Below are 27,566 nucleotides of genomic sequence, written 5' to 3'. Positions count from 1 at the left end.
CTAGATTGTTTTAAGTTTTCTCTAAAATTTTCACATCATCAGGTGATACTTCTTACCTTCATCTTTAAATTTGGCTTCTTATCATAGGACTATGTGGTATAAATCATGATGAAAGTCATGGAGAATAAACTATTTTAAAACCATTTTTAATTTGGAACATACTTGTATGAGTACCATATATATAGAAAAGCCAAATTTTAAACATTCAATTTCTTTGAATAACTAGACCCTTCTAATCAATTTAAGACCTTTTCACAGGGAAAAAAAATGACCCCCTCTAATGTCTTCTCCAAAATGGCTTTAAAATTTTCATTTTAATTATTAATATTACACTTCATACTTTTATAGAAAATTATCACAATTCCATCGATTAACTCATTTTTTAATGTTTTATTTCTTACTCTTTACTAAATTATAGACTGTCCCACGGCAGGGGCAACTAATAGGCATATTTTTTGAAAGAAAAAAAATGTCTCCCAACTTTTACTCTAAAAAATTTTTTTCTTTCATTTTTTTTCAAATATGTATGTATGTAGGGTAAAATATTGTGTGTGGCTAGGAGCCTAAATTGTATCTATCAAGGGACAAGTAGCATAATTTATGAAGTATATGTTTATTAAAACAAGTTTTAATAAGACAAAAACATTACTTTATTAAGAAAATTTTTTGCTCACATTTGCTGAAGTCCAATTGAAATTAATTTACAGAAAATTTGATTACACTTTATAAATAATTTCCTTATGCTTTTTCTTAGTGAAGCATTCTTACTGCATTTACTTTTTCCAATGTCAAAAACAAACCAAAACCCAAACATATTTGTCAACGTTTTAAATAATGGAAGTTAAACAAAGGATCATCGCCCATGTGCCTAGCATATTAAAAATAAACATGAACTTTGTCTTGAATGTTATTAAGTTGGGTTTTAAAAATAAAACTATGATAAGCTATATTAAAATTGCTTATCTCTTTGCCCTTGTCTCCAGCAAGTCTAGGCCTAAAAATACTCATCAAATAAATAAATGCTTACAATACTTTTTTAAAACATCTTGAATTACACATATTTGTTTGACATTTACTTTTAATTTTTAGTATATACAGCCTCTGGCAATTTCTCTTTAATCTTCTCTTTATCCTCCCTCTTCTCCTGCCACCGGATCCCTACAGTGATCTCTTGTCACAGTTGCTCTGCCCTGGTGTCAGGAAGGTGGACTACTGAGGTCATGTGCCCTGGATGCTGATGAGGTGAATCTTTTCCAGTTCTTTTCTGTATTGTTGGGATTTTGGCATTCTGTTCCTAGCTGTTTTGGCTTCTCAAAGGAACTTCATTCTGGTACTAGAACCAATTTGCATCAGGGAAAATAAACTACTTCTTTAATATGTCTGGTATTGGTTCTGCTCCCTCCAGCAACACTGATCTGGATCTGCCTCTGCTGAGTTCAAAAATCCCTGGACTATTTGTAATACTTTTTACCTTAAGATCAAATTAATGGGAGAGCTGAAGGAAAGTGTTTTAAAAGTGAGCCTTTTGGTGTCTCTAAGTAACAAAACCCTCTGGGTAATCTAAAGGACTATATGATATACTAGGATATACTCGCTGTGACTACTGTAAGGTACTCACTACTGCTAGTATCAGCATAGGTACTGCATTGGTTGGTAGGAATGGGCAGAAGTAATAGCAAAGAAGCTGTTACCATTCTTGACCTCAGAAAGAAAGCACATCAATGAGCTTAGACTGAGATGTAAGTGACTTTACCTAGCAGGAAGCCCATGCTCAGACTTTGTCCTTGGACCCTATTTCTAGAAGCTATCATTGTGGCTTAGGTTACAGTTAGGCAAGTTCTAGGCCACACAAAAACATCAATAACTCTTTATTTGTTGTTCTCATATAGACAGTTGCCAATGGGTATTCAATTACAATAATATGAACATTTAAAAGTATACACAAAAGTGCCTGGAATATAGCAGGTGTTCAAGTATGTTAAATTAAATAAACTTTTGATCTCACCTTAATCTACTAGGCTCTACACCTCTACCACCACTTTTAACCACCACAAATTAGTGTGTAGAGTGTTTGTGTTGTGTGTTATGTGTATGGCTTTTGAAGATTTGTGTGCCCTAATTGGCTAAGCAGTTGGTAACTTCTGATATGTGACTATTGTGTCAACTGAGCAGTACTTGGTGGTGAGATTTGAAGGGATTCATAAATGAAAGATATTTTTGGGAGAATGGCTTAATATGCTTTGACATTTTGTTAATGTTTGAAAAGACTGGAATCGAGAAGTCCTTTCATTTGCCAGTAAATGAAGGAGCAAAGGTTCGGAGCTAGAAGTACACATAGTGTGATTAAAATATCATCTGTTCTTAACTGTTTACTACCAAACTTTTGTTGGAAGCCTATTCTGTGTTTGAAAATAGTGCTAGGTGCTGGGATACAGAAGTGAGAGGTGAGAATAATGATAACTCCATTGTTAAAGGAAATTGTTGAGAAACTTGGTGAAAGGAAGACCAGTTACCATTCTTCATGAATCTATAATGGTCATCTGGTGTGATATGCATGAGCTACCTGTACAAACTGATATACATATCTGAAAATATCAAATGACCACATTTTAAGATTAGGATGAATCCTTCAAGGTCATGTTTACTGTTGGTACCATTCTCAGAGCCTTCCCACCCTTCCATTTAGAAGTGTTTTTATGAAGGAATTAGATATATAAAAGAGCAGGCATAAATAAATATGTAAGCACATAATAGCTAAATAATAAGTGGTTCCAAAAGAAATAGCACATTAGTATCTTTCCTCAAGCGAAAATGACAAAACAAATCAATTCAATGATAAAATCATGTATGGAATATGAGATATTTTGATCTTCCATTTCATTATATTTCAGCTATAATAGGGATTTTCTGCACCAATCATCCAAAAAATAAATAAAACCTTACAGTTATTGATCAAAAGTGACAAAAGATAAACTCATGCCATTTTTCGGCTGTACTTTCTTAAGGTTATGCCTGTCTTTACCACATTATATACTAGGAGTTTTCACACTTTTGGGTCTTGGGACCCCCTTAAACTCTTAAATTATTGAAAAATACCAAGAGATTTTATATAAGTTATTTAAATTGATATTTATTATGTTAGAAATTAAAGGCATTTAAAAATGTTAAAAGGCTGGAATGTGGCTCAGTGATGGAGCTTTTGTCTGGCATGCACAAGTTTCTGGGTGCAATACTAGCATGCAAAATGCAAAAATAAAAATAAGTTAATATAAATAACATTTTTATTAAAATAACTGTTTTTCCAAAACTATCTATAAAAGAAAGCAAGTGCCACTCATCTCACTATTTTCTATTTTTGAAAATCTCTTTAATGGATGGCTTAATAGAAGAGCTGACTTTTTAAATTGCTTCTGCATTTACTATTTTGTGACTATTTTGTTTTGGTCAAGGTATACAAGGAAAAATCTAGTTTCACATAGATGTACAATTAGAAAATGGAAAGTTTTTTAAATAGGTTTTTATATAATTATTGATATTCTCCTTTGATACTATAGCAAAACTTATCAGGTAATTTACTTTTGTTTTGCATAAGCATGTCTATTATTTTTCAGGTTTTAAATATAAATTACATAGGTTTAAGTTATGCAACATGATTTTTTTTTCTTTTGGTTTTGTAATTGTACTTGTCAAGTAAGACTTTTTTTTTAAAGTGGCAGGTTTTTTTTTTAAATTTCAGAAGTTATTATCTTACAAAGGAGCATAGTTAAACAGGTAGGAAACAGATTCCCCATTATGAACAGATAAATCAGTCAAATCAAGTACTAATATCTTAAAGTCTAGATATATAATGCAGAATATGAAAATATTTCAAATTTTTGTAGTTTACTATTTGAAAAATGATCTGTCTTGACCATGCACAATCTTAAAAACATCCTGCATTAGCCATTTGAAAATTTGCTTTACTGAATTGTACATAGCTTTAAATTGTTTTATTGTACAGTATTTTAAAGTCAAATATAATATCACTGCCAATTTTGCTGGAAAATTCTCTAAGACAGAGAAGCTTTTGAGCTCATTGTGGCATGCACAAGATTTACAAAATTGAAATTTTGCTCAATCTTGTATTTTCTCATTGATAATACTCCTAGTTGCTTTCTTTGGCTCCTTTTGTTCATTCTTTAGAGAATATTTGCCAAATAGTAATGTCTGAATATCGTAATCAGTCTTGCCAGTGGATATTCTGAGTAAAACAATGTTCCGTGAAAAACAGGTAGGTAGCTGCAAATTAGATGGTCCCTGTGCTTATCCTGGAAAAAGCTACCACTTCCACCCATGGCATAGATGCTATCTATATACTTTGCAATTATATTTAAAAGAAATGCAGGCAAGGTAGAGATTTTTACAAACTACAATGGTGTTACTGCTTCATCAAGGACAAGTACGTGAAATTAATTCTTAAAAAAAACTGAGTTGAGGAAATGAATGCAGCGATTATTAGTAAAAGTTGATGTTAGTGATTTTATTGGTTTTACACACCATGGCTTTTGCACCATCAGTACAAATGTCAACATGGTAGAAAAGACAAATACCATCTTCAGTGCCATAAAAATTGTCTTGCCCGTACGTACCTTGTGAGACTACACACTGAGAACTAGAGATGGTTTACTTTGTGTTAAACAAAATGATTTGTCAGTTTCCCAAATATTGGTCTATATAAAAATAGCACTGTAGGCATAGACATACCTTTTTGTAGTGGTAGATATTTAGGAAAAAAAATTATCTCAGAGCTACTTGGAACATATCAAGAAAAAAAAGCTTTAGAACACAAGGTCATTTATGATTGCAAGTCAGGTAGCTTAAATTTTCACTTATACTACAAAATATTATTTCATATGTGATATTTGCAATTGAATAGACCATGTATTTTTAAATTGCTAATAGCACTTCTTATAATGTAGGCATTAATTGTTCTGAATAAAGAATTATCATTCTATATTTCAAAACCCAGAGAATAATATTTACATGTTCTTGATCATTTCATTAGTTCATTTTGGACCTCAGAAACACCTGCATATCCTCAAGTACTTGGATTCTTAAAAGGAATATCTTAACAGTTTATACCTGACAGAAATAAATGGAAAAATTACAGATAGAAATTCAACATTAATTTTAATCTGATCTGGTAAAATACAACATTTGTATATGGATTGCCAATTTCTATTTTTCTCTAAAATATGAATGTTCACTCATTTTTTTACTAGATAAGAATGCTATTTACTCATTGTCATTCTTGATATATGTACATATTTAGGAACTTAAGCTTTTCTGCTAACAAATGTCATGTCATAATTCTCAAGGATAGTAATACATTGTGATGGATTTTCAGTACACTACAGAAGCAGCCCTATTTGTTTAAACCCTAGTTTAACCTGATTATTAACAATTAAATTGTGTTTTCTTCTTACAATTAAAGTGTATTCAAATTTATTGGTCCCTTGCTTCACAGATTTATCTCAGTATGTGGTGTATTCAAACAGAATTTTGTATTTTTAATTAGGGGATTAGATAAGTAATTCTGAAGAGCCAAAAAAAATGTTAGACATCACATTGCTTAACCATCTAATATACCATAAGTGTGTGTATACATGGTGTTGTGGAAGCCATCTATCAGGCAGTCCTGTTTTTCAGGCAGTATTTTAAAAAGTGGACATGTGCAGAAACTGTGAGCACAATTAGCACCAAGCAGATAAATCCAGCTCTAATCCTGTTTACGGTCTGCATCAGACAGATGTGCCAAGATTGATTTAGACAAGCCCTAGGCTTACAGTAATATTTTTAAAAGTGCCATTCACTGTTCTATTTTTGTTAAACCTTTGCTAAATATTCTTAAGTGTTGTTGGTTTTGCTCTTCTTGTTAGTCACTGTAACCTACTTTAAGCAGGTCCTGCTTTGCTCTCATGGTGACAGGGTAACCTGCCAGGAGAGGTTATCTTTATTCCCTGTAATTAAATTGACTTTTTCCCCCAAGAAAATACAACAATAGGAAGTGGGTGCTGAATTAAATAAATAGCATGATATCCAATAGACGTATACTTAAATCCCTTGCAAGAACAGATGGTCCCTAGTATCTGTGTAAGTAATGTGAGAGGACAGTTAATGTTCTGAAACAACTAGCAATAACCAATATGATACTAATGAACCAATAGATTTCAAATAATAAACCACATGCCACCAAGCAAAAGTTATATAGCATTGATAAAGATTTAATTTTCAAAATCTGCAAAAAAGTGTCTATAGATTTCCATATTTTTATCTACTCATCAAATTTTATTCCATACTTCTTACCAGGAAAGGTGGGTTTTAGCATTAAGATAAAAGTAAAGTGATATTTAAAATGTATGCCTTAAAATAAGTGTTTTTTGAACTTGGCTTTTAATCTGCAGTCTGTGTATGTGAAGTCATACATGGAAATGTATCTTCTGCCTACAGTTATGAGAGCATTTGCTAGTGGCAGAAACCAGTACTATAACAGAGTTGGCTGGCATGAGATAGCAGTTATCCTGTGGAAGGAAATTTAAGCAGAGATAGAAGACCTAACATTTTTTTCAGTATTTAGAAATAGTTTTATTTGTAAAAGGTGGGTTTTAAATTCATTTGGAGCACAGAATGAGTCTTACTTATTCTTAAAGTAATACTGAAAACGGGCATAGATAAGTGGCCAATTTTTATAGACCCAGAACAAAGACTTCTCTTATGGTTTCTTTCCCCCCCACCTCTAATTATTTTGTCCTAAATATTTATGTATTTTAGGAGTGTCCATAGAGTAAGTGTTTTGAAGTGAGGGTTGGAGAGAAATAATGGCCTCCTTAGATTTTTAGTTTATCTTATCCGATGCTCTCCAAAACCTTCATCCTTTGCAGAGGTTGGCCTGTGGCTTCCACCAAGAAACCAGAAGAACCTCTTTCAAGCCTAGGAAGCCAGTTGTTCTGCTACCCCCACAGAGTTCAAATAGCCTAGGAACTTCAAAAACAGAGACACAAACACAGCAAAGCACCTTCTAGTCTGATGACTGATTAAACAATATTTAGGTCCAGACCTTTAAGTGAAACCATTTTTAGTTGAAGTTCACATAATTCTAACAAGTTTTTGTCTCTGAAGTGAGAAAAATTTTCCTTAAAAATAATGTTATATGCACCTTCACTTTAGGCCATAATTATATTAAAAAATCAAGTGAATCCTGTGAGTAGAAAAGGATAGATTTAGTGATAGAACATAAATGATTAACATTACTGAAATGAGTAAGAGATCAGAATTTATATGGAAGATATTTACACCTGAGAAATTTACATAGCTGCTGAGAAAAAGAGTACCAAGGAACATTTGTCTATTGCTAGACATTTGTAAAACCTTTTTCCTTCACAAGTCATTTATACTTATTTTCATTTCAGACAAAAACTAAACCTTCTCAATCTGTAGTTCTTCCCCTTAGTTTCTTCTTTTCACATTGGCAAAAGACCAATTATGTGAAAAATTCAGATTTTAATCTGCAAGCAAATGCAAGGGAATAGATTAGAAGTCTCAGCAGAGAAAAGAGGAAGTGCCACTCAGATCCATGCAGGGATTTTTAGAATTTCACTGCTGGCTACTCCTGGTTGCTACAGTCTAACCCACTTTTTCCTTGAGGGATATAATTCAGTGTCTGATGAAACTCTACTCAGTTAATTTATACATTTGGTGCCTTGCTGTTTTCTTAAGGACTGACTGACCTACTGTTTTGAGTAGATTTAAAAAGGGATAATTTCACTTGTAAGTAGACTCTAAGTAAAGTCTAACTCATAGAAGGAAAGAGTTGGAATGGCATTACCAGGACCTGGGAGAAGGAGAGGCACTGGGGAGATGTTGGTTAAAGGGTATATAAGCTTCACTGAGGATGAATGAGTTCTGGGTCTATTGTATAAAAAGTTGACTGTAGTTAATGTATTGTATTCCTGAAAATTGCCACAAGATTAGATTTGAAATGTTCTCACAACAACAGAAATAATTCAGCTTGATTTAATCATTTTACTTCTTACACATGTTTCAGAATATCACATTGTATACCATGAATATATACATTTTTTTAATCTGTCATTCATACATTAGTAAAAGCAGGAAAAAAAGAAATCTAATGAAAAGCATTCTAAAAGCAACAGTTGGATATTGGTCTAGATCAGATCAATAAATTCTTGAAGGAGAGGCATAAATAGTTTTGTTTTAATAACATGGTCCTTCCTTATTAATCTTATTTTTAATTTTTATAATTATTGTTCCCATCAATCCAAATATTAGAGTGAAGTGAACCAGATGCAAAATAAACACTTTCTACAAAGTTCTAGAAAAAAGCAAAAATAAGTCAGTAATAATCTAAATGGTGATAGTGAGGGATTAGCTGGATAGTGGCTTGAGGGAACTTTCTAGAATAATGAAAAAATTAATTTTATTGAGATAATGATTGTAAGTGTATATATTTGACAAAATTCAAACTATAACCTTAAAATATCTGCATTTGATTGTAATGAACTTGTGCGTTAATAACCAGCAGGAATGATGAAAGGGCCCATGAGTGTTTCCTTGAAGAAAGTCCCTATTGTCAGCCCAGCATTGTAGAAAACTTGTAAGGTCAGCCAAAATGCCTGGGTTCAAATCTTGGCCCTGCCCCTGTCATAAGTATAGCCTTGGACAGTTACTTCAATTCCATCTTGAGTTTCTTCCTTTACAGGAAAATATAAATACTTAATAGGATTGCTATAAGGTTTAAAGGAGATGATGCATGTAAAGTACTTAGGGTATTGTCTGGCTAATAGCATGTGCTCATTAAATATCAGCTACCCTTCCTAGGGAATGGGATTTTTTAGATAAAAACAAAATGATCAGAAACAATTTTAGGATGAGCAATTACAACTAATCATAACTACTTCATTGTAAAAATAAATTTACGTCAGCAAAATTAAACACAGTCTCATTAGTTTATCAAGTTCTCTCATGCACATTAATATTTATATGCATATAAAATGTATTACTCTTATGTTTTGTATTCAATATATAGAATAGTAATGGAAATGTGTTATGCTATTTTGGATACTTTTCTACAAGTAATGCATTTTAATTGATCTGTAGCATTCCGTTATATAAATATATTTTATAGAACCAGTACTTACGGCACATTTAGGTTGTTTCCAAATTTTGCCCAAATAATGCTTGGGTAAGCTTTCTTTTAGCTAATTGTGCGTATTACTTATTCCCTTCTGGTAAATTCCTCGAAGTAAATTGCTGGACCAAAACCATGCATTTTAAAGCATTTTTTATTTTCTATATTCAAATATGTTATGTTGATTATTGGAAGAGAAAATTATAGAAGTTTATAAGAAAAATCTAACCTCACATTCTCTATCTCATATCTCCCTCCCACCTTCTTTCTCGCTCTCTCACTGTCTCTCAAAAGAAAATTATAGAGGTTTATAAGAAATCTAACTTTGTATTCCTTTCTCCCCCTTCTCCTCTCCCTCTCCCTCCCCATGTCTCCCACTGGGATTTGAATGCAGTGTCTGATACATGATAGGAAAAGCTCCATCACTGAGCTACATTGCTTAAAAGCTACATTTCTCTCTTTTAATAGGTTGTCAATGTTAAATTTGTTGTGTAATTTTGCTTAGATTTCTTTTTAAAAATCTCTCGAATGAGAGTGTGATCAAATCCCTCAGACTGCTTTTATAACTTTTATTCCATTTATTCATTTCTCTTAGCATGAATGCTTTTCCAGATCAGCATACAGAGCTCACACTGGCTCATTTGATTTACAGAAGACGACTATGATTTCTTCAACCATCCTCCCATTGAAGGACACAAATGTTTCTTTAAATATTTTTGCTATCATAAATGTTGCTGCAATTAACATTTTGAAATCTTTTGATACATATTCCCAACTTGTTATTCAGCAGTTACCATTTTTCATTCCTAGCAGCACTGGGACTGCTTCCCTTTAGCTGTACCATCATTGAGCCTTATTTTTGATCTCATGCCAATCTAAAAGGCAAAAAGTGGTATCTTGTTGTTTTAATTTGCATTTCTTTGATTACTAATTAGGTTGAACTTTTTCATATGTTCATTGGTCAATTTGCATTTCTTCTTTTGTGAAATGCCTGCTTGGGTCTTTTATGTGCTTCTCCATTAAAGTGTTCTTTTCTTGATTAAATAGATTATATAATCATCATGTGTTGCAAGTATTTCTGTTCATTTGGCCTTTGCTTGTGACTCCCTTTTATGGGTCTTTAGGACTTTGTAGGCATTGAATAATTTTTATGTTAATTATCTTGATCTTGGAATGTCTGCCTTTGCTGTTATGCTTAGGGCTTTTTTATTATGGTTATATAAATTTCTATTCTGGAAATATTGGTGCATATTATGAGACGGGGCTCTATTTTTTCTTTTCAAAAAATTAAATCAGTTTTAAAGCACCTTTCACTTTTTCCCAGTGAGCTTAGATTCTACCATAACACATTAGAGAATTTTAAAAATCATATAAATGTTTCTCTGGTCCATTCATTTCTCTACTTAAAGATGTTTTTAATTATCATAACTTTATAAAATATACTTGACAGGGCATGATCTTCCATTCATTATTTTTACAACATTTTTTTTTTTAGTTAATGTAAGACATTTATTCCAAGAGAATTTGCAAATCACTTGATCAGGTTCCTTGTTCCTCCTTACATCAAAGAATATACCATTAAGATTTTGATTGAAGTTGTATTATAGTTAATAATGAGATTTCTGTCATATAAAACATGTAATCTTGGAACTTAATACATCTCCATTTAATTCTTTATTCTTAGTAAATTATAAATGGCTTTTCCCCCATTCAAGTCCAGCATCATTTTGCCAATTTATTCCTAAGTATGATATGCTAATGGATATGGTATCTCTTTATATCCATTATGTCTCCTTGAGTATAGACACATTTGTAACGAGCTTCCTTACTGAATATTTTTATTAGGTCTAATGATTAAGTTGACTCTTTTGGTTTTTACAAATATATTGTGATATAGTTACAATTTCAGCTTCCTCTCCCTCTACCACCAATTATTGTCTTTTATTTCATTTTCCTTATGGCATTGGCTAGAATGTCTAGAGTAATTGGGAACAGTGAAGATGATTCTATAGGTATTCTATTAGGTATTCTTATTTCTGGAAATTCCTCTGTTTTTTATTGTCATGTGATATTGGCTGTTGGTCAATATCTTTAAATTTTCAATTTTCTAAGAGGTTTTAAATTGGAATAGTTATTGAATTATTTGTTAGCCAAAATGAAGCATATGCATATGAAATAATTACAGACTACACTACAGAACTTCAAATTAAAAGTAAAGAGTTTATTTTGCCACAAGTTTTCTTTCCCTCAATGGCTGCTTTTTCTTTTACTTTTCTTCCTTCTTTTCTTCCTCTGTGTTCTTACTTGTTGTATGTTTTCCCACATAAAATGAAATTTATATGTGACACAAATTGTTGTAAAATTAGCCTAGAAGTTATTACCAACATAATGTGTATAAAGGGTTTAATTTTGAGATTATTTAAAGGATTTCTGCAAGTGACTAAAAAATAGACAAATAGAAGTAGGGCAAAGCACATATAGAGGCAACTCTTGAGAAACTAAAATGGAAAGCACATGAAAAGATGTTCAGCTTTGCTAATTGCTTGATTTTTTTTTAAGAATATCCACAGATATAGCCAAAATCAAGTTTATTTAGGCAGGAATATGGTGCAGCTTATCTACACATCCAGCTGTGTGAAGCAGACACCCAGCAACACCCCCATACTCAGACAAACTTCCCCAGCTTCACAGGACACTGTTTACCACATACTTCTTTATATACTACAGAGCGAGGAGTTTCCAGGACCTTGGACAAACCTGCTCCATTCATTGTTGAGAGTACTGGAAGCGGGTAAGATATCACTGGACTTTCTCAAGTGTTCTGTGAGGGAGGCCACAGGCCTACCGGTTCGGAAGCATCTCACATGATGATCAGAATGGAGAGAGAGAGAGAGAGAGAGAGAGAGAGAGAGAGAGAGAGAGAGAGAGACTGACTCTGCTTGCATATATAAAATATATACCCCAAAGGCACACCCCTAATGACCTACCTCCTCCAGCCACATCCTACTCACCTTCAGTTACCACTCAGTTGATCACTGATTTGTGTTAATGCTATCATAAACCAATCATTTCACTTCTAAATATTCTTTCATTGTCTCACAGATGAGCTTTTGGGGACACCTCACATTCAAATCATAGCAATATTACTGACTTATTGTGAATGAGTTAGGTATCATACTCCTCTGGCCAGCTTTTCTAATATATTCTTCCTTATTAGAACTGGGACTCCTTAAAAAACTCAGATGAACTTGAAACCCTATGCTGTTATAAGAGGCTATTTTCAGAGATAGGTTACCAAGGTGCTCAACTGGAGAGACTTACACTGATCAGTGGGTGATATTAAGAGGGAACCAAAAATTTTAGTTAATTGGAACATTATCTGAAAAAGGACTTAACTTCATAATATGATTAAAGGGCACAAATGATCTAAAATATGCTAAAGCAGTGTTTTCAAAGTGTGTTCCAGGGACTTTTTCGGGGATTAGTAAAGTCAAAGCTGTTTTTATCATATTACTAAGAATATGTTTGCAATAGTCACTCATTGTCTCCCAAGGGTACAGTAGAATTCTGCAGAGATGAATATGTCTAACATCGTTGCCCTGTAGGAGTGTATGAATTGTTTTCTTGTTCTTTGAAAAAAAATCTCAATTTCAATTTCTAGTACAACAAATACAGATACTTATAACCTACACAAACAAGTTATCTGGGGTTCTTCATTCTTTAAGAGTACAAAGGGCTTCTGAGACTGATAGCTTGAGAACTGTACTAGAGAAAAGTCAATCTTACAATACAGATTAATTGATTAGTATTTATAGAAAAGGGAAGTCAGGGTGAATCATTCAATTCATAAAGGTATAAAAAGGTTTTGGCTCAAATACGTGCACTCCTTTGGATAAAGTGATTATAATAATAGTGATGATTATTTTCTGAGATTACGAAATGTTTTGCTACACAAAGAAAAGCCTGCTGAATTAATATGTTGGGGGTCTTCTGTCACCGAAGGATGGAAGTGGATTATAATCAGAGCTGAAACCTGAACTTTCTAGAGAATGTCAGGCCTGAAAAATGGACTTTGAGTTCCCCCTATCCTACTAAACAATAGGATAATCTTTGAGTGAAGGTTTTTCTATTCCTTTCTATTTTAGTGGTACCTGTGCTTCATTATCAATCAGGCTATGATTTACAGAATGATTAGAGAAGGCCAAAAACTCCCAGAAATATGCAGACAATGAGTATCTTGGAGTGCCTCAAAGTCCTCACTCCAGTCTGAGGACAATTGCATACTTCAAGGAATGAAGAAGCTGAGACAAAGCCTCTACTTTCTATTGTTTTATCTGGTTTTTATTTTTTATTCATTACTTTTTCTATTGTGGGACACATATTTTGCATACCTAGTTATGTGAAGTTGGATGAAAGATATTACAAAACTTGCGGGACATTGTTACATTTCTATGAATATTCTAGTGCTTTGTAAGTTACTTGGAAGCAGAGTAATGCTTTTGCAGCTTGTTTTTTAGGCTTGTTAGGTGGCAGCCTTTGGTCAACTCACTGATGGGACAATATTCTTCTAAATATTCTCCCCAATCTCCCGTGAATTTCTGTGATTTTCCACTTTGGCTGGTTGGATGCCTATGTGATCTGAACACTGTTCTCATAGTCCTGTGAGTGGTTCTTTCCCTGGCCTCACGTGTTGACCAATACTTGCTGAAGACTTGACACCTCTACAGATCTTAAGTGCTCTCTGTGAAGCCTTTTCCTTTCTGGTAATTAGCCTTATGAATCCTTGTCACCTTGACATCTTGGACCCCTAATTCCCTCTCAACCAAGAAAGACCACTAGGGTTCCCCTGCCTCCATTGTGTCCTGGACAAACTCTCCTGTAGTAGGTTGGGGCAATCATGTGGTGCATTTTGTTTGTCTTCTCTTAGGGACCACTGTCCTCCTTTGTCACCTGAGGTCCAGTGTCTTGAACACTGCTTCTTCAGGTATCCTGTGTGGTTTTGTGGTGTTTCAGGTAGAAGTTATAAACAGTCCATGTCATTCCATGTTGATCAGAAGCAAAAGTTTTGAAAGTTGCTCACACACACACACACACACACACACACACCACTTTAAAAATAAAGTCTGATTGTGGTTAAGTTTTTTGAGTGCTTTTCTAGATTGGCAGGAATTCCTATGTTTTCTATTGACAATAATCATACATGTTCATCCTTTTTGCACATGTGTTACTTTTCCAGGAGGGTACATTTCCTTTTCTTTAAGATTGCCTTCAATAAGTTGGCATAACTCACTTCTGTGAGTGAATTCTGTGGGGTTTTTTTGCATTAGTTTATCACAAAAGAGCCCCTTGCATGATATTAATTTATTACTACAGTGTTGCTCAAAATTCTTCATACATTAAATGTTCTGATTCTGAATATTGTAGGCCTCGTGTGGCAGAAATGCCCTTCATTCATCCTATTTTTCCCCCTCATTTTGGAAAATAGATCCATTTTTCTTTTCTTCCCTTCCTGTCTCATGCAGGGACAGATGCAAAGGGAAACCACATAATTAAAAATGATAAAGATTTTCTGGGTCTTAACCATTGTGCATACATAGAAGATATGGATGTAATGGTTTTGATTGAAGAAAATAAATTTTCTTTTCAGGTAATTATAAATTTGATTTGCTATGTAAAGAAGAATCTCTTGAGCTCAAAAACATATTCTCTGTGAAGCTGAAGCGGCGTTGCTCTGCTAAGCAGCCAAGAAGTGGGACTTTACTAGGCATCACACTTTTCTTCTGCCTGAAAAAGGAACAGAACAAATTAAAAGATTCCACCCTTGATCTTATTAATTTAAGTGAAGACCACTGCAATGTATGGTTTAGACAGTTCAAGAAAATTTTGGCAGGTAAGTACTCCTGGGAGTTGTATTTTTGTTTGTTTGTTTGGGTTTTTTTTAGTTGTAGATGGACATAATACCTTTATTTTATTTATTTATAAATGGTGCTGAGGATTGAATCCAGTGCCTCACATATGCCAAATGAATGTTCTACCACTGAGCCACAACCCCAACCCCATCCTGGGAGTTTTGTCTATTTGATGTAGATTACGAATATACACATGTTATATTTATGGGTACAAACAACACTTGATTCTGTTGATGGCATCTTACCATTCCTAGTATGTTGAGTGTGTTTATCATAAGAGGGCATTGAATTTTGTCAAGTGTTTATTTCTACATCAACTGAGATGATTATCTTTTTCCCCTTTATTCTGTTCATGTGGTATATTACACTGATTTTTCATGTATTTAACCATCCTTGCATTCTAGGAACAAATCCCAATTTGTCTTAGTGAATAAGCTTTTAATGTGCTTTGAATTTTTTTCGTTCAAATTTTATTAAGGATTTTTACATCAACGTTCATAAAGGAGATTGATATGTAGTTCTTTTTTAGTATCTTTGTCTGGATTTGGCATCAGGTTAATGCTGGCCCAATGGAATGAGCTAGGCATTGGCTCTTGAGTGACCACATTCACAAAGAAGCTTCTATAATCTGAAATAACAGTTTTTAAATAATTTTGTTCACTTTCAAGTTACTTTTAGAAGCATATTTTTATATTCACATCTTTCAGCTTATTTTAGAACTTTTTTCTTCTAGGCACATGTTGATAGCATAGTTTGTATTGATGCCTTGGGCATTTGAAAATAAGAATGTTTTGAAGATAATCTTTAAGGGACTTTACTTTTTACTGTGTCAATTGAGACGTGTCTATCTTAGGGTAGATTTTTCTGAAGGTGAACATCTAAGACATTGCTTATTAGAATATATCTCATAGATGGACTCTGTATCTGAAATTTCTAAATGACACTTTTATATTTTGCACACTAAACAAAATAATAAATACAATGCAATTTGGGTTTTTAAATTTTGGATTTTTAAATATTATCTAGTTAAAATATAATCTGATTTTTAGGGTTGATTTATTTTTTTTTTGTCCTCATAGGTTTGAAAATATTGGTTAATTTCCTTTTAGCCCACTTTTTTCCTTTTTGCCAGATTGACCAGGGTAGTGGCAGCTGGTATTGCTGATGGTTTAGTTTGGGCTTGGATGACTCAGGAGAAAGATGGGTGCCAGATAACGAGCATGCACACAGAGATGTCAGAAATATTCAGGTCCAACATCTATGATCAACATGATGAGGACCCATGTTGGTCACTGGCAGGCCACTGCTAAGGTTATACCCATAGAAGATACCAATAAGCTGACATGACTGCATTAAAACTGGGAAACTTTGCTGCTAAGTAGCCCCATCCTTCCTCATTATCCCCTTTGGGATCTTCAAAGAGACCTGATTCTTTCAAGAGGGCAGGAACCCACAGAGACCATAATTTAGTTCGTTCCTGAAAATGGAGAAAAATCAGTGTAATTAACTAAAAGCATTCCACTTTAACTGTGGGACTTTTACACTGTTATTTCAAATTCATGTGAAAAGATAAAAGGTTAAAAATGAAAATGAATCATTTCAATTACATTTATTAACATGACTAGGTATTCATTGGACTTGCATGGTCTGTAAAAGAAGCATCAAACTCTTCCTCACTCTGAAATCCTGATAAATCTCCCAGGGAGCTTATAAAAAGATGGCTAAAGCAACTTCTTTAACATATCTCACCAATAAAGCCAAAAGCAAGTAGCAGAAGATATCACAACAAAGCTCAATTCAGTAAAAGCAATTTTATAGGAGTGTGCCTAGCTATAAGCAAACAAAACAGCCCCCGATACACTGTCCAGATATTCAGCTTAATGATGTTTTGGTTTAATTTAATGTTAAAATCTAGACAGATTACAGAGATCACTAAACAACTTATTATCTAGGCTATCATCCTTTGGGGATATTACTTCTTGTACTTTTGATTTTGATAAGAGTTGGAGACAGTAAAATATATAAGGTCATAATCTCTGCATTGGTCCTGGAGTAGAGTTAATTTGCTGATTAAAAGCAAATAGACTGACTTTTAAAACCAAGCAGTGCAAACAAACAACACAGGATTGAAATATTCTAATGAAAATGAAAACCAAGACTATCTGAATAAATGACTGTCTCATCTCTACATCCAAGGGACAGGGAGTCCTTATAGGAGGGGTCAACTTCTCATCTCCACTCAAAAGCAGTTCTGGGTCAACTTCATTGTGCACAAGTGAACAGCTGAAGCACCAAGACTCTCTGCCACTCATTATATTATATTGGTACTTCCTTTTTAAGATTTTATCCTCAGTTTTTCTTGCTATTTCTTTCATGTTCAGATCCATGAACTCCAGGTGTTTATTAAAGTGCCTATCATCTGACAGTCAAATATAACTGGATCAAACCTCTTTCCCTTAGCAAAGGAAGCCCTGAGTCCTTCTCAGTCTGAGATAGGGCTATTGCGTACCTTTACCTGGTCTTCTCTGGCTCTGCTTTCCAAGGAGTTGGGTCTCCGTTTGTATTATCTCCCCCTCTTATATCCACTGTCCCTGTTATTTGATAACAGTGCATCAGATTTAGCAAATGGTGATTGATCAGTGTTTAGCCATCCCTGCCCCCTGAAAGAATTCCTCATCTAAATAATTAGTGTTTAGAGCTAACTTAAATTTAGGAGATGATGAATTTTATACCACAAAAAAATATATTTGATTCACAGTGAAATATTAGGCAATTCTATTTTAGGTACAAAGACCTTGTTTTTAACTGTTTTTTCTGATGAAATCAACAGGTTGTTTTTAAAAATTGCATTGACTTATTTTGGTTTTTATCTTTATGTAGCAAAGAGATTTTTTTTTCCTTCCAGCCTTTATATCTTATCCCTTTTTTACTCCAAATATGAAAAACATGAAGAAGGAAGGCCTTCAAACCTCAAGGGGTTGGTCTTTTAGTCTAATTAGTGTAACACTAATTTTAGCATAATTTAGATATTATGAGTCATTTTCAAATATGCACATTTTCTCTTTGAATCAGAGCAATGAATAGGATGTGATGAATTTTTAAGAAAACAGACTGGCGGTACTGGGGGGGGGGCGACAAAACAACTCTCAAACACTTGTGATTTTAAGACTTAATTGACAAAAGGTGACCAGATAATTGTAGGTTTATAAATATAAAACAATCTTAGAAGTCTATTTTTACCAGAAAACAAGTTGGCTCCTTTCATGTTCAACAATTCTGAGTGCAATTGAGTACAGCATCTTTTTTTTTATTCTTAATAATAGAAAAGTCATCATAACTTTATGACAAGTGGGCAATAGAGGTTCATTCATCCAACACACATTTTGTATTAGACTCTGTGTTAAGAGTTGGAAATACAAAAATGAAGATGTACTCCTATATAGAACTCTAATTCTATACTCCTGTATAGAACTCTTTTGCCCTGGATACAGAACAGACAATTCATTGTATTTAAAAATGTATTAAGGGCAACAATGATGATATGAACAATTGAATAGGGACCACAACAATTGATTATTGATTTAGAGATTCAAAAATTTTTTAAGTAGTTTAGATTATGTAGTTGTGTGGTGAAAGCAATTGAACATAGTCTTTCTACTTTTTTATATACCTGTGATGCAAAGATTTTAAATATAGCAAGAGTGTACAGTAGGTAGGTTGACTTTTATCCATTTAGTGTATGAGCCAGTTTCTGCATATTTGAGTTTCCTAGAAATGGTGACTTATGAGCTCCTCTGAACACTGAACCAAGCTTTTCCTTAGAAACAATTACCTAAATGTTAATGGATATTCATAGGCTTTCTGGCAGGCACCCTGTATGGGAATAAAGAACACAGTATCCTGCAGGTGATATTTAGGGTCCTCAGAACTTGGCAGAAGTCGAAGAGAGAAATGAAACGAAACAATGGCAAAAGAAAACAAGAGCTCTAAAGGATTTGCTCAAGTGACTTGGAGAATAAAGATGAAGTTTATTGTAAAACACAGTTGATTCAAAAGAAAAATATTCTAGTCTTGGCCCAATGGGATGTACTACATGATGCAACTGGGGATGATGAACCATGGAGCACTTTGAGAGGAATTTATGAAGAAGGGGAGAAGAGTTGATGGAAATAGATGAAATCACAAAAGCAAGTAGTATAGATTTTTTTTAAAGCAGAGTATTACATACAAAATCTTGGGGACATGCTTATATATTAAAATACAAAAGAAAAAAGAGGAAAAAACTGAAAAAATGGTAAAAAAAAAAAAAACATTGAAGAACCCTTTTAGCATAAGACTGTTGAGTTTTTCAAAATGGATGAAGGACCTAGGAATTAGACCAGAGATTCTATACCTACTAGAAGAAAATGTACGCCCAATTCTCCATCATGTCAGCTTAGGAACCAATTACCTCAACAAGATTCCTAAAGCGCACGAAGCAAAATCAAGAATCAATAAACTAAAAAGCTTCACAGCAAAGGGAAAAATCAAGAACCTGAACAAAGAGATTACAGAATGGGAGAAAATATTTCAAACCCATACTTCAGAGCATTTATCTCCAGGATATATAAATAACTCAAAAAACTTAACATCAAAACCCCAAATAACCCAATCAATAAATGGGCAAAGCAACTGAACAGGTATTTCAAGAAGAAATACAAATGATCAAAAAAAAATATGAAAAAAATATTCAGGGGCTGGAGTGATGGCTCAGTGGTGGAGTGCTCACCTAGCATGCATGAGGCACTGGGTTCGATCCTCGGCACCACATAAAAACAAATTAATGTATCTACCTAAAACTAAAGATATATCAATAAATAAATATTTTTTAAAAATATTCAACATCTCTAGCAATTAGAGAAATGCAAATTAAAACTACACTGAGATTTCTTTGCATTCTAGTCATAATGGCATTTATTAAGAATATTAGTGACAATAAATGTTGTCAAGGATGTGAGGAAAATGATACACTCATATATTGCTGGTGGGATTGCAAACTGTGCAACAACTCTGGAAAGTAGTATGGAGATTCCTCAGAAAACTTGGAATGAAACCACTATTTCACCCAGTTATCCCACTCCTTGATATATATCCAAAGGAGTTTAAAATCAGCATACTACAGGGGCTGGGGTTGTGGTTCAGTGGTAGAGCAATTTCGTACCACAGGTGAGGCCCTGGGTTCGATCCTCAGCACCACATAAAAATAATAAATAAGTAAAATAAAGGTATTGTGTCCAACTACAACTAAAAAATAAAAATAAATACTAAAAAAAATAAGCATACTACAGTGACTCAGCCACATTAATGTTTATACCAGCACAATTCACAATAACTAACCTCTGGAACCAACCTAGGTACCCTTCAACAGATGAGTAGATAAAGAAAATGTGGTTTATATACACAATGGAATATTATTTATCCATAAAAAGAATGACTTTTTCTGGTATATGGATGGATCGGGTGACTATTATGCTAAGTAAAATAAGCCAATCCTAAAAAAAAAAAAAAAGTTGAATGTCTTTAATATGTGGATGCTACACACAACAAGGAAAGAGAGGGAGAATAGAAGTTCATTGGATTAGACCTATGGGAATGAAGGGAAGGAAGGGGAATGAGAATACGAAAGACAGTAGAATGAATCAGAGATAACTTTCCTATGTTCACATATGAATACATGACCAGTGTAATTCCACATCATGTACGACCACAGGAAGGGGAAGTTAGCCAAGTGTGGTGGCACACACCTGTAATCCCAGTGGTTCTGGAGGCTGAGACAGGAGGATCACGAGTTCAAAGCCAGCCTCAGCAATGGCGCGGCATTTAGCAACTCAGTGAGACCCTGTCTCTAAATAAAATACATAATAGGGCTGGAAAGTATCCTGGTACCATAAAAAAGGGGGGAGGCAGGAGGTATACGCCATGTATATATAATATGTCGAAATACACTCTACTGTCATGCATATCTAAAAAGAACAAATTTTAAAAGCCACAGCTGAGAAAACAGCCATGTTCTAGAATAAAATCACCATAGTGTATTATAGAAGAATCCTCATTGATTGAGTGTATTTGCAATATAATGTGCTAAATTCATTGGTCAAGAGTGACATTACAAGACTGCTGTGTTGGTTCCTAGTAGCCAAGTGAGTATTGAGCAATAGAGTATATATGTACATTAAAAAAAAAAAACTGTTGAGTTTTGTTTAGATTTTTCTAATTTTAACTAAATGTAATAGTTACCCAGAGACAAGTAACAAAAGTATTTTTAATACACATTTGGAAGAGTTATTTCTGATGTCATATTTTTGTTTCATTTCTAAATGCTAATTTCTTTTTCTTTTTTTTTTTAACTTGTTCTAATTAGTTATACATGACAGTAGAATTCATTTTGACACATTGTACACAAATAGAAGGTAACTTCTCATTCCTCTGGCTATACATGGTGCAGAGTCACACCAATAGTGTAATCATACATGCATAGAGGGTAATGCAAGCCAGATGTATTTAATTCATTTTGTTCTTGTAATGTAGCCTACTCTTCTATATCAAAAAGCTCAATCAGCTTTGAAATATAAAGCATAAAGGAAATGGGAAAGTTATTTGTTTTTCTTTCCAAAGATGTTTCTCTAGCTTGTCATTAGATGTCAAATCTGTGTTCTATGATGTCGGACTCAATAGGATGCTCTCTCCTTGAGAACAAAGATCACGGCTTCTTAAAACATTGATTTTGTTTAATACTTACATTGTAATGTACAAGAAAATTATGGTAATTTTTTTTTGTTTTTGTCAAAGTTATATCATTGATTAAATGAACAAGGAAGAATTTTTCTTAGCAGGACAATGGAATAATGTGACACTCTGACTTAAATATGCTGCCAAGCGATGTGCTTACAGGAAAAAATAAACTGGAAATCAATATTGTAATGATTACTTTTAAATGAGCAGTTGTTATATGTCAAAAGAATGGTAGCTTCAGACATTTGGTTGTACCTTATTTGAATTGTCAGGGCTTGTCTCTTAGGGACAAGTTATTTTCTGCAAGGATGTTATATTTGAACAACAAGTAGTTTTTCTTTTGAAGATTTGAAAATGAAATTTATGACTCTGGTATTTTACCAGCTGAGTTGGACATTTAAGTGACATGTTTCATTTTTAAATATGTTTTTATGGTAAGTATACATATATGTTTATTAATGTGGAAACTGAGTAAATATTTACTTGATCATGTGATGTCCACCTCTTGCAGTAACTCAAAACAGGAGTCTGTGGAGTGTGACCACTGGACCTCCCAGGACTTGCTTTTGCAGTGTAGGCTGTTCATCTACCACTCACTCTTGAGCTAATTGATTCATATTTCCTATTTAGTGGGGTTTGAATGTGGCTTTATTTGAATACACCTCCCCCAAACTAAAGCACTTGAAAATCTCAGATTAAGTCATCCTAAGAATGCCAACCTGTTGGCTTATTATAACCTGTTAAGCCTTTTTATTTACCAGTAGGCATATAGAGACCTCCAAGTCTTCTAATTACCCAAATGCACACTTTTGGCAACTCCATCATTGACACCAGCAGAGAATGTCTATATAATTTTATTCTTTTCAATATATGTTTATTCTTATAAATTTATTCTTATAAATATATGTTTAAATGTGTTTTTTGTATAATTTTACAAAATATTGCTTATAAACCAATTTGCAAATAAGAAACCTACATTTCCTTAAACCACTACTGAAATTGAGTTTAAAAATTTTATTCAGTAATTTTTTTTTCCTTTGAATTTTCCATCGCTTTCTGAACTGGACAGAAAAAAACAGTGAAATTAAACTAGTTTCTATTAAATTCTGACTACTAGCACCACTTAACTTTTCCAAAGTTATCAAAATATTAAAAACCTCTAATATTATAAAATTTGTAGTATAACATATACTTATCTAAAGTATAAAAATATGGAAACATAGTTGTCATGTGAAATTTGCTTAATAAAGGAATAGGAAGAAATTTCTCTTTCTGATGAACCTGGAGCATGCTAGTTTGACACTGTGACCCATTTCCATTTCAGCAATTAGCAGTATGAGAAATTCACCAAATGAAGAATCTGCAGACACAGCAAACAGTAGCACTAGTTCCCTGAGAACTTCATGTAATAGGAAAAGGGGAAAAGAAGAGAATATGAAATAAGTACATTTTTAAATGATCAAACAAAAAGAGAAATTGAAAATATAAAATAGGGTACTATTGAAAATTTTTTTTTCTTTTACTGTGACATACATATGAATTACTTTTATTAAAAATTCTTCCTTCTCAGGACTTTGCCATTCCTGACAGTTTTGAGAGGTTCTGACTGATATAGGTCTGGGAGGGCACCAGTCATTAATTCCTTTAGAAGACCCCTCAGTGAGTGTGAAGTGTTGCAGGGCCATGAGCCACAGAGATTGATTGTTTGAGCCAACACATTTTGATTTAACAAACATGTAGAAACCTGCATGCCACAGTCACCAAAGACACTTGCTGGTAGGTTGTAGAACATTTTATTTCCTCATCATTTGACATGTTTTTAAAGGTCAACCAGTACCCATTCCTGACAGAGTCATATAAGGTTGTCACTTGTTTCCCAAGACTTTCCTATTTGTCTGTTTAAGAAAATTCTGGTAGAGGCTGAAAGAGCTCACCAGGGGTTTCCTTATTTCCGCCCCCCCCCCCCAGCATCAGCTCTGACTCACAGCTACTACCCTTTTAGTGGGTAGCAAGCTCTAATTTGTCCTCTAGAAGCTACACATTTTATTGATACTTGGGATTAGTGACACTGGGCAGTTTTGCCAAGGGCTTCTCACCAGCCTCTGTAGCATTTTTATCCTGATAAAGGACTATATTTTTGTATGTAATTGATTATAATTATATTGAAAAGAATAATGGATATGTCATACAAGAAAAAATATTCCTGCTTCAGTCATTAGCAGAGTATCTTGAGAATAGAAGTGGAGTGCGTTCATTCTCAAATATGTTATTTTCAAATCTTTTCCTAGAAAGGGGCCCTTTTGACTATGTTTTTTGTATAACTGAACTTCTTTGAAGTACTAATTTAGTAGACTTTCTCAGATCTTGTCATGTGATTATATTCAAAGTGCTAAATGAAGATTCTCTAAATGTTTCCAGTAGAGTGTTGAATTAAGTTTTCATGCTGTTAAATAAATTAGTTATAATTTCTTCTTTTACCGAATATTAAAGAAGTCATCATTTTAAAAATTTAAATCCTAATGATAATGGCTGACATTTATTAAGCGTTTACTATGTGCCAGACACTTCCGTAAGCAACTTTTATGAATTATCTCATTAAATCCTCATAATAGCATCAAGAATTACAAATATGTTCTCATATAAAAATGGGAACAAAATTACTTACTTTATGAGTTTTGTTGTGGAGTTTGAGAAATTGAAATAATGCATGACTGGTAATAGTGAAATTAAATTATAATTATCTCATAAGAATAATTTTCTTATTTGATAAGAAAACTACAATAATTTTTTAAAAACTAAAGTCTAAAATAGTTTAAAAATTGTTAATCTAAGGTTTAACAGCTAGTAGGTGGTGTAGGAACTTGGTGCAAATCCATATATATATAAAAATACAGAGCACACTTAACCAATGTGTCATTCCTGCCAGGGTGGTGGTCTACTCTACAACAGTTCCATCACATTCATGGTACTATTTAGATTCTACCCTAAAAAATAGACTTCATGAACTTGTCAGGTAGCATGTACCTCATCCTGTTTGAAGAGTATTCCTCTCATGTTCTTTTCCCAACATTGTGATTTAGAACTTGGAGCAGGCAACATGTGGGCAATAAGTAGCATAGTGTGTTTCTAGGTACTTATACAAATGTCTCACCATGACTGTCACTGTTAAGATTTCTCAAACCCCTTGCATGAATGTCTTGGGCATTATGTAAGAGATGACAGACATTTCTTTGTTAACCTAAAGGAATTTTAAAAGCCATGTAAAAACACTGGTTTATGACTGGTTTTATATTTATCAGAGTTTCCTAAACAAAATACAAATGCTATAAGTTGATAGGAGAGATTAAAACATGAATCAATCCTTACATGAGAGTATAATGCATCCTCACTTTTCACTGCAAATAAATGAAAAGTAATAAAGCAGCATTTTCCCTGTATGTAAGTAGGAAATACATATTTCATATTAAATATCAAATTATTAAGCCCCCTGGCATCATTAGACTACCATTAATGGTAATACAATTGTGTGGTGTTTATGTAGATATTGTATGTAACTTCAGGAATGTTATTACACTTATTTATTGGTGTCCTAGGTAGGTAGTTGAATATTTGCAATGGCTACACATTGTAGTACTGTTATAATAGTGATTTTCAGCAATTTTTTTTCTTTATCATCAAAGACAAAAACCATCTTCATTTTGTTAAAAAAAAACCTTAAGTGGAAAATTGTGCATTTTGAAAATGCTAATTTTGTTTCTACTAGTCATACACCACAGTTTTGTTTTGTTTTTTCCAAAGAAAAGAGGAGAGACAGATAAAGCCTGTTTGTGTGGTCAGGTTCCAGGGCCCTTTGCAGTTTCTAATGCCAGGCTGTGTTCTCTGGTTCCTCAATACCTTCCTATATGTTAATTCAGTTCATATCATGAAGTCAGCTGACTGGAGAGAGAGAGACCACAAAGATGACTCTAATATCCTGCATTTGTGGATGGGAGTATCTGGAACTAAAATAAAAGAGTAGTTTTAGGAAGGAAGATGAGGAGTTCTCCTCTTATATGAGTTAGTGTTTCCTTGGGGTTATAAAGGAAATTTTGAGAAGCACATAAACCTGCTCTAGCTGGCTACTACATTCTTTCAACCTATTTCCAGTAATTTGGGGATATTTCTCCAGACTGTTAAAGTTTGCATCTTGAATAGCTCCCCAGAGTCCATGTGTTAGAGATTTGGTTGGCAGCTTGGTGCCATGGGAAGGTGTCAAAACTGTAAAAGGTGGAGCCTAGTGGGAGCTTTTAGGTCATTGGGGGCATTGCCTCAGGGAAATATGAGATCTTGATCTTTTGCTCTCTTCTTTTTGCATTGGGCCATGAAATAAATGGGCTTCTTCTGCCACACATTTCTGCCATGATATATTGTGCCCCCACACATACAAAACAACCGGGTCAATTGGTCATGGACTGAAACTTCCAAAACTATCCTGGAATAAATTCATCTAATTTACAAGTTTCTTATCTTTGGTATTTTGTTTCAGTGACAAAAATCTGACTAACAGAGAAAATTGGTACAGAGGGTAGAATTGTTGCTGTAAGTATACATGATGGTGAGGAAAAGCCTTTAGAATCAGGAATCATAAAGACCACAGCCATCACAGGCTCAGAGAACTTTTGGGCAGAATCTTTTGAGAAGTGAGCCTTATGGTTCCCTTCTTGCCCAGGACTGCTGAAGCAAGCAATACACTGAGGTCACTGTAGTCATGGTTCAAATGGACCCAGGTATGGCTCTGTGCTGATGGTAGACCTTTGCACTGTTTATGTGCTGCTGCTGGTTTGCAAACTCACAGAATGCAAGAGGCTTCCACCAAGATTTCAGCAGAAAGCCTAGGAGGCCAGGAGATGTGTGACAGGGTCAGACCTTAACAGGGTGATGCATAGAGCTGTAAGAGTAAAGCTGTAGTGGAGACCCCAAGAAGCTGGAGCTGCCAGAAACATGGAATATGTCCAAGGGAAGCTGCAGATAAAGGTAAAACCTGATGGAGAGAAAGGCCTTCAGGCCTGCTGCAGTGAAGTAGTAGGGTGGGGGCTATCCAAGCCTTTGGAAGCCCACATGTTGCCACAGTGTGCCCCAACTGCCAGAACTGGAGACTAAGGATTTAATGTTTTCCCTGCTGGATTTTAATTTTTGGTCTGATTCCTCATTACTTCCTGTTTCACCTTTTTGGAATAGGAATATTTATGGTGCCATAATTTCTTGAATGTTTATGACTTTCTTTTTGATATTTGCAGGGGCTCACAACTAAATTTGCCATGAATCTCAGAGGACTCTTTGAACTAGGACTTTAGTCTTCATTTGGATAGTGAAGACTTTGGGACTGTTGGGGATGGATGTATTTTGCATAGTGAAATGGACATGATTCTTGGGGACCATGTGAAATGCTATATTTTGGCTCTAGAATGTCTCCCAAAAGCCTATGAGTTAAGTCCTTGGCCCCCAGAAGGCTATTGGAAGATGGTGGAAATTTAAGAGATAGAGCCTAATGGGAGGTTTTAAGTCATTTCAGGGATGCCCTCAAAGAGGATTATGGGAACATGTTCTTTTCCACTTTCTTTTTTTTCACACCTGGCCATGAGATGAATTGGTGAAGAATTTGATGTGTAATATATATATATATATATATATATATATATATATATATATATATATATATA

At 34.0% G+C, this 27,566-nt stretch overlaps 1 protein-coding gene across 2 annotated transcripts in view; it reads left to right on the top strand.

Annotated features, from left to right (window-relative positions):
- The window catches only part of Cerkl (ceramide kinase like), a 108,677-nt gene that overhangs the window by 29,507 nt on the left and 51,604 nt on the right, over positions 1–27,566 (top strand). For both annotated transcript variants that reach the window (XM_015481120.2, XM_048808116.1), the window contains exon 2: positions 14,835–15,077. In XM_015481120.2, coding sequence (XP_015336606.1) covers positions 14,835–15,077 — 243 coding nt within the window. The remainder of the gene's footprint in view (positions 1–14,834; positions 15,078–27,566) is intronic.

This window comes from Marmota marmota, unplaced genomic scaffold (assembly GCF_001458135.2).
Source record: "Marmota marmota marmota unplaced genomic scaffold, marMar, whole genome shotgun sequence".
Taxonomy (NCBI): domain Eukaryota; kingdom Metazoa; phylum Chordata; class Mammalia; order Rodentia; family Sciuridae; genus Marmota; species Marmota marmota.
Note: the sequence above shows the minus strand (reverse complement) of the source record. Positions and strands in the feature narration are given on the sequence as shown.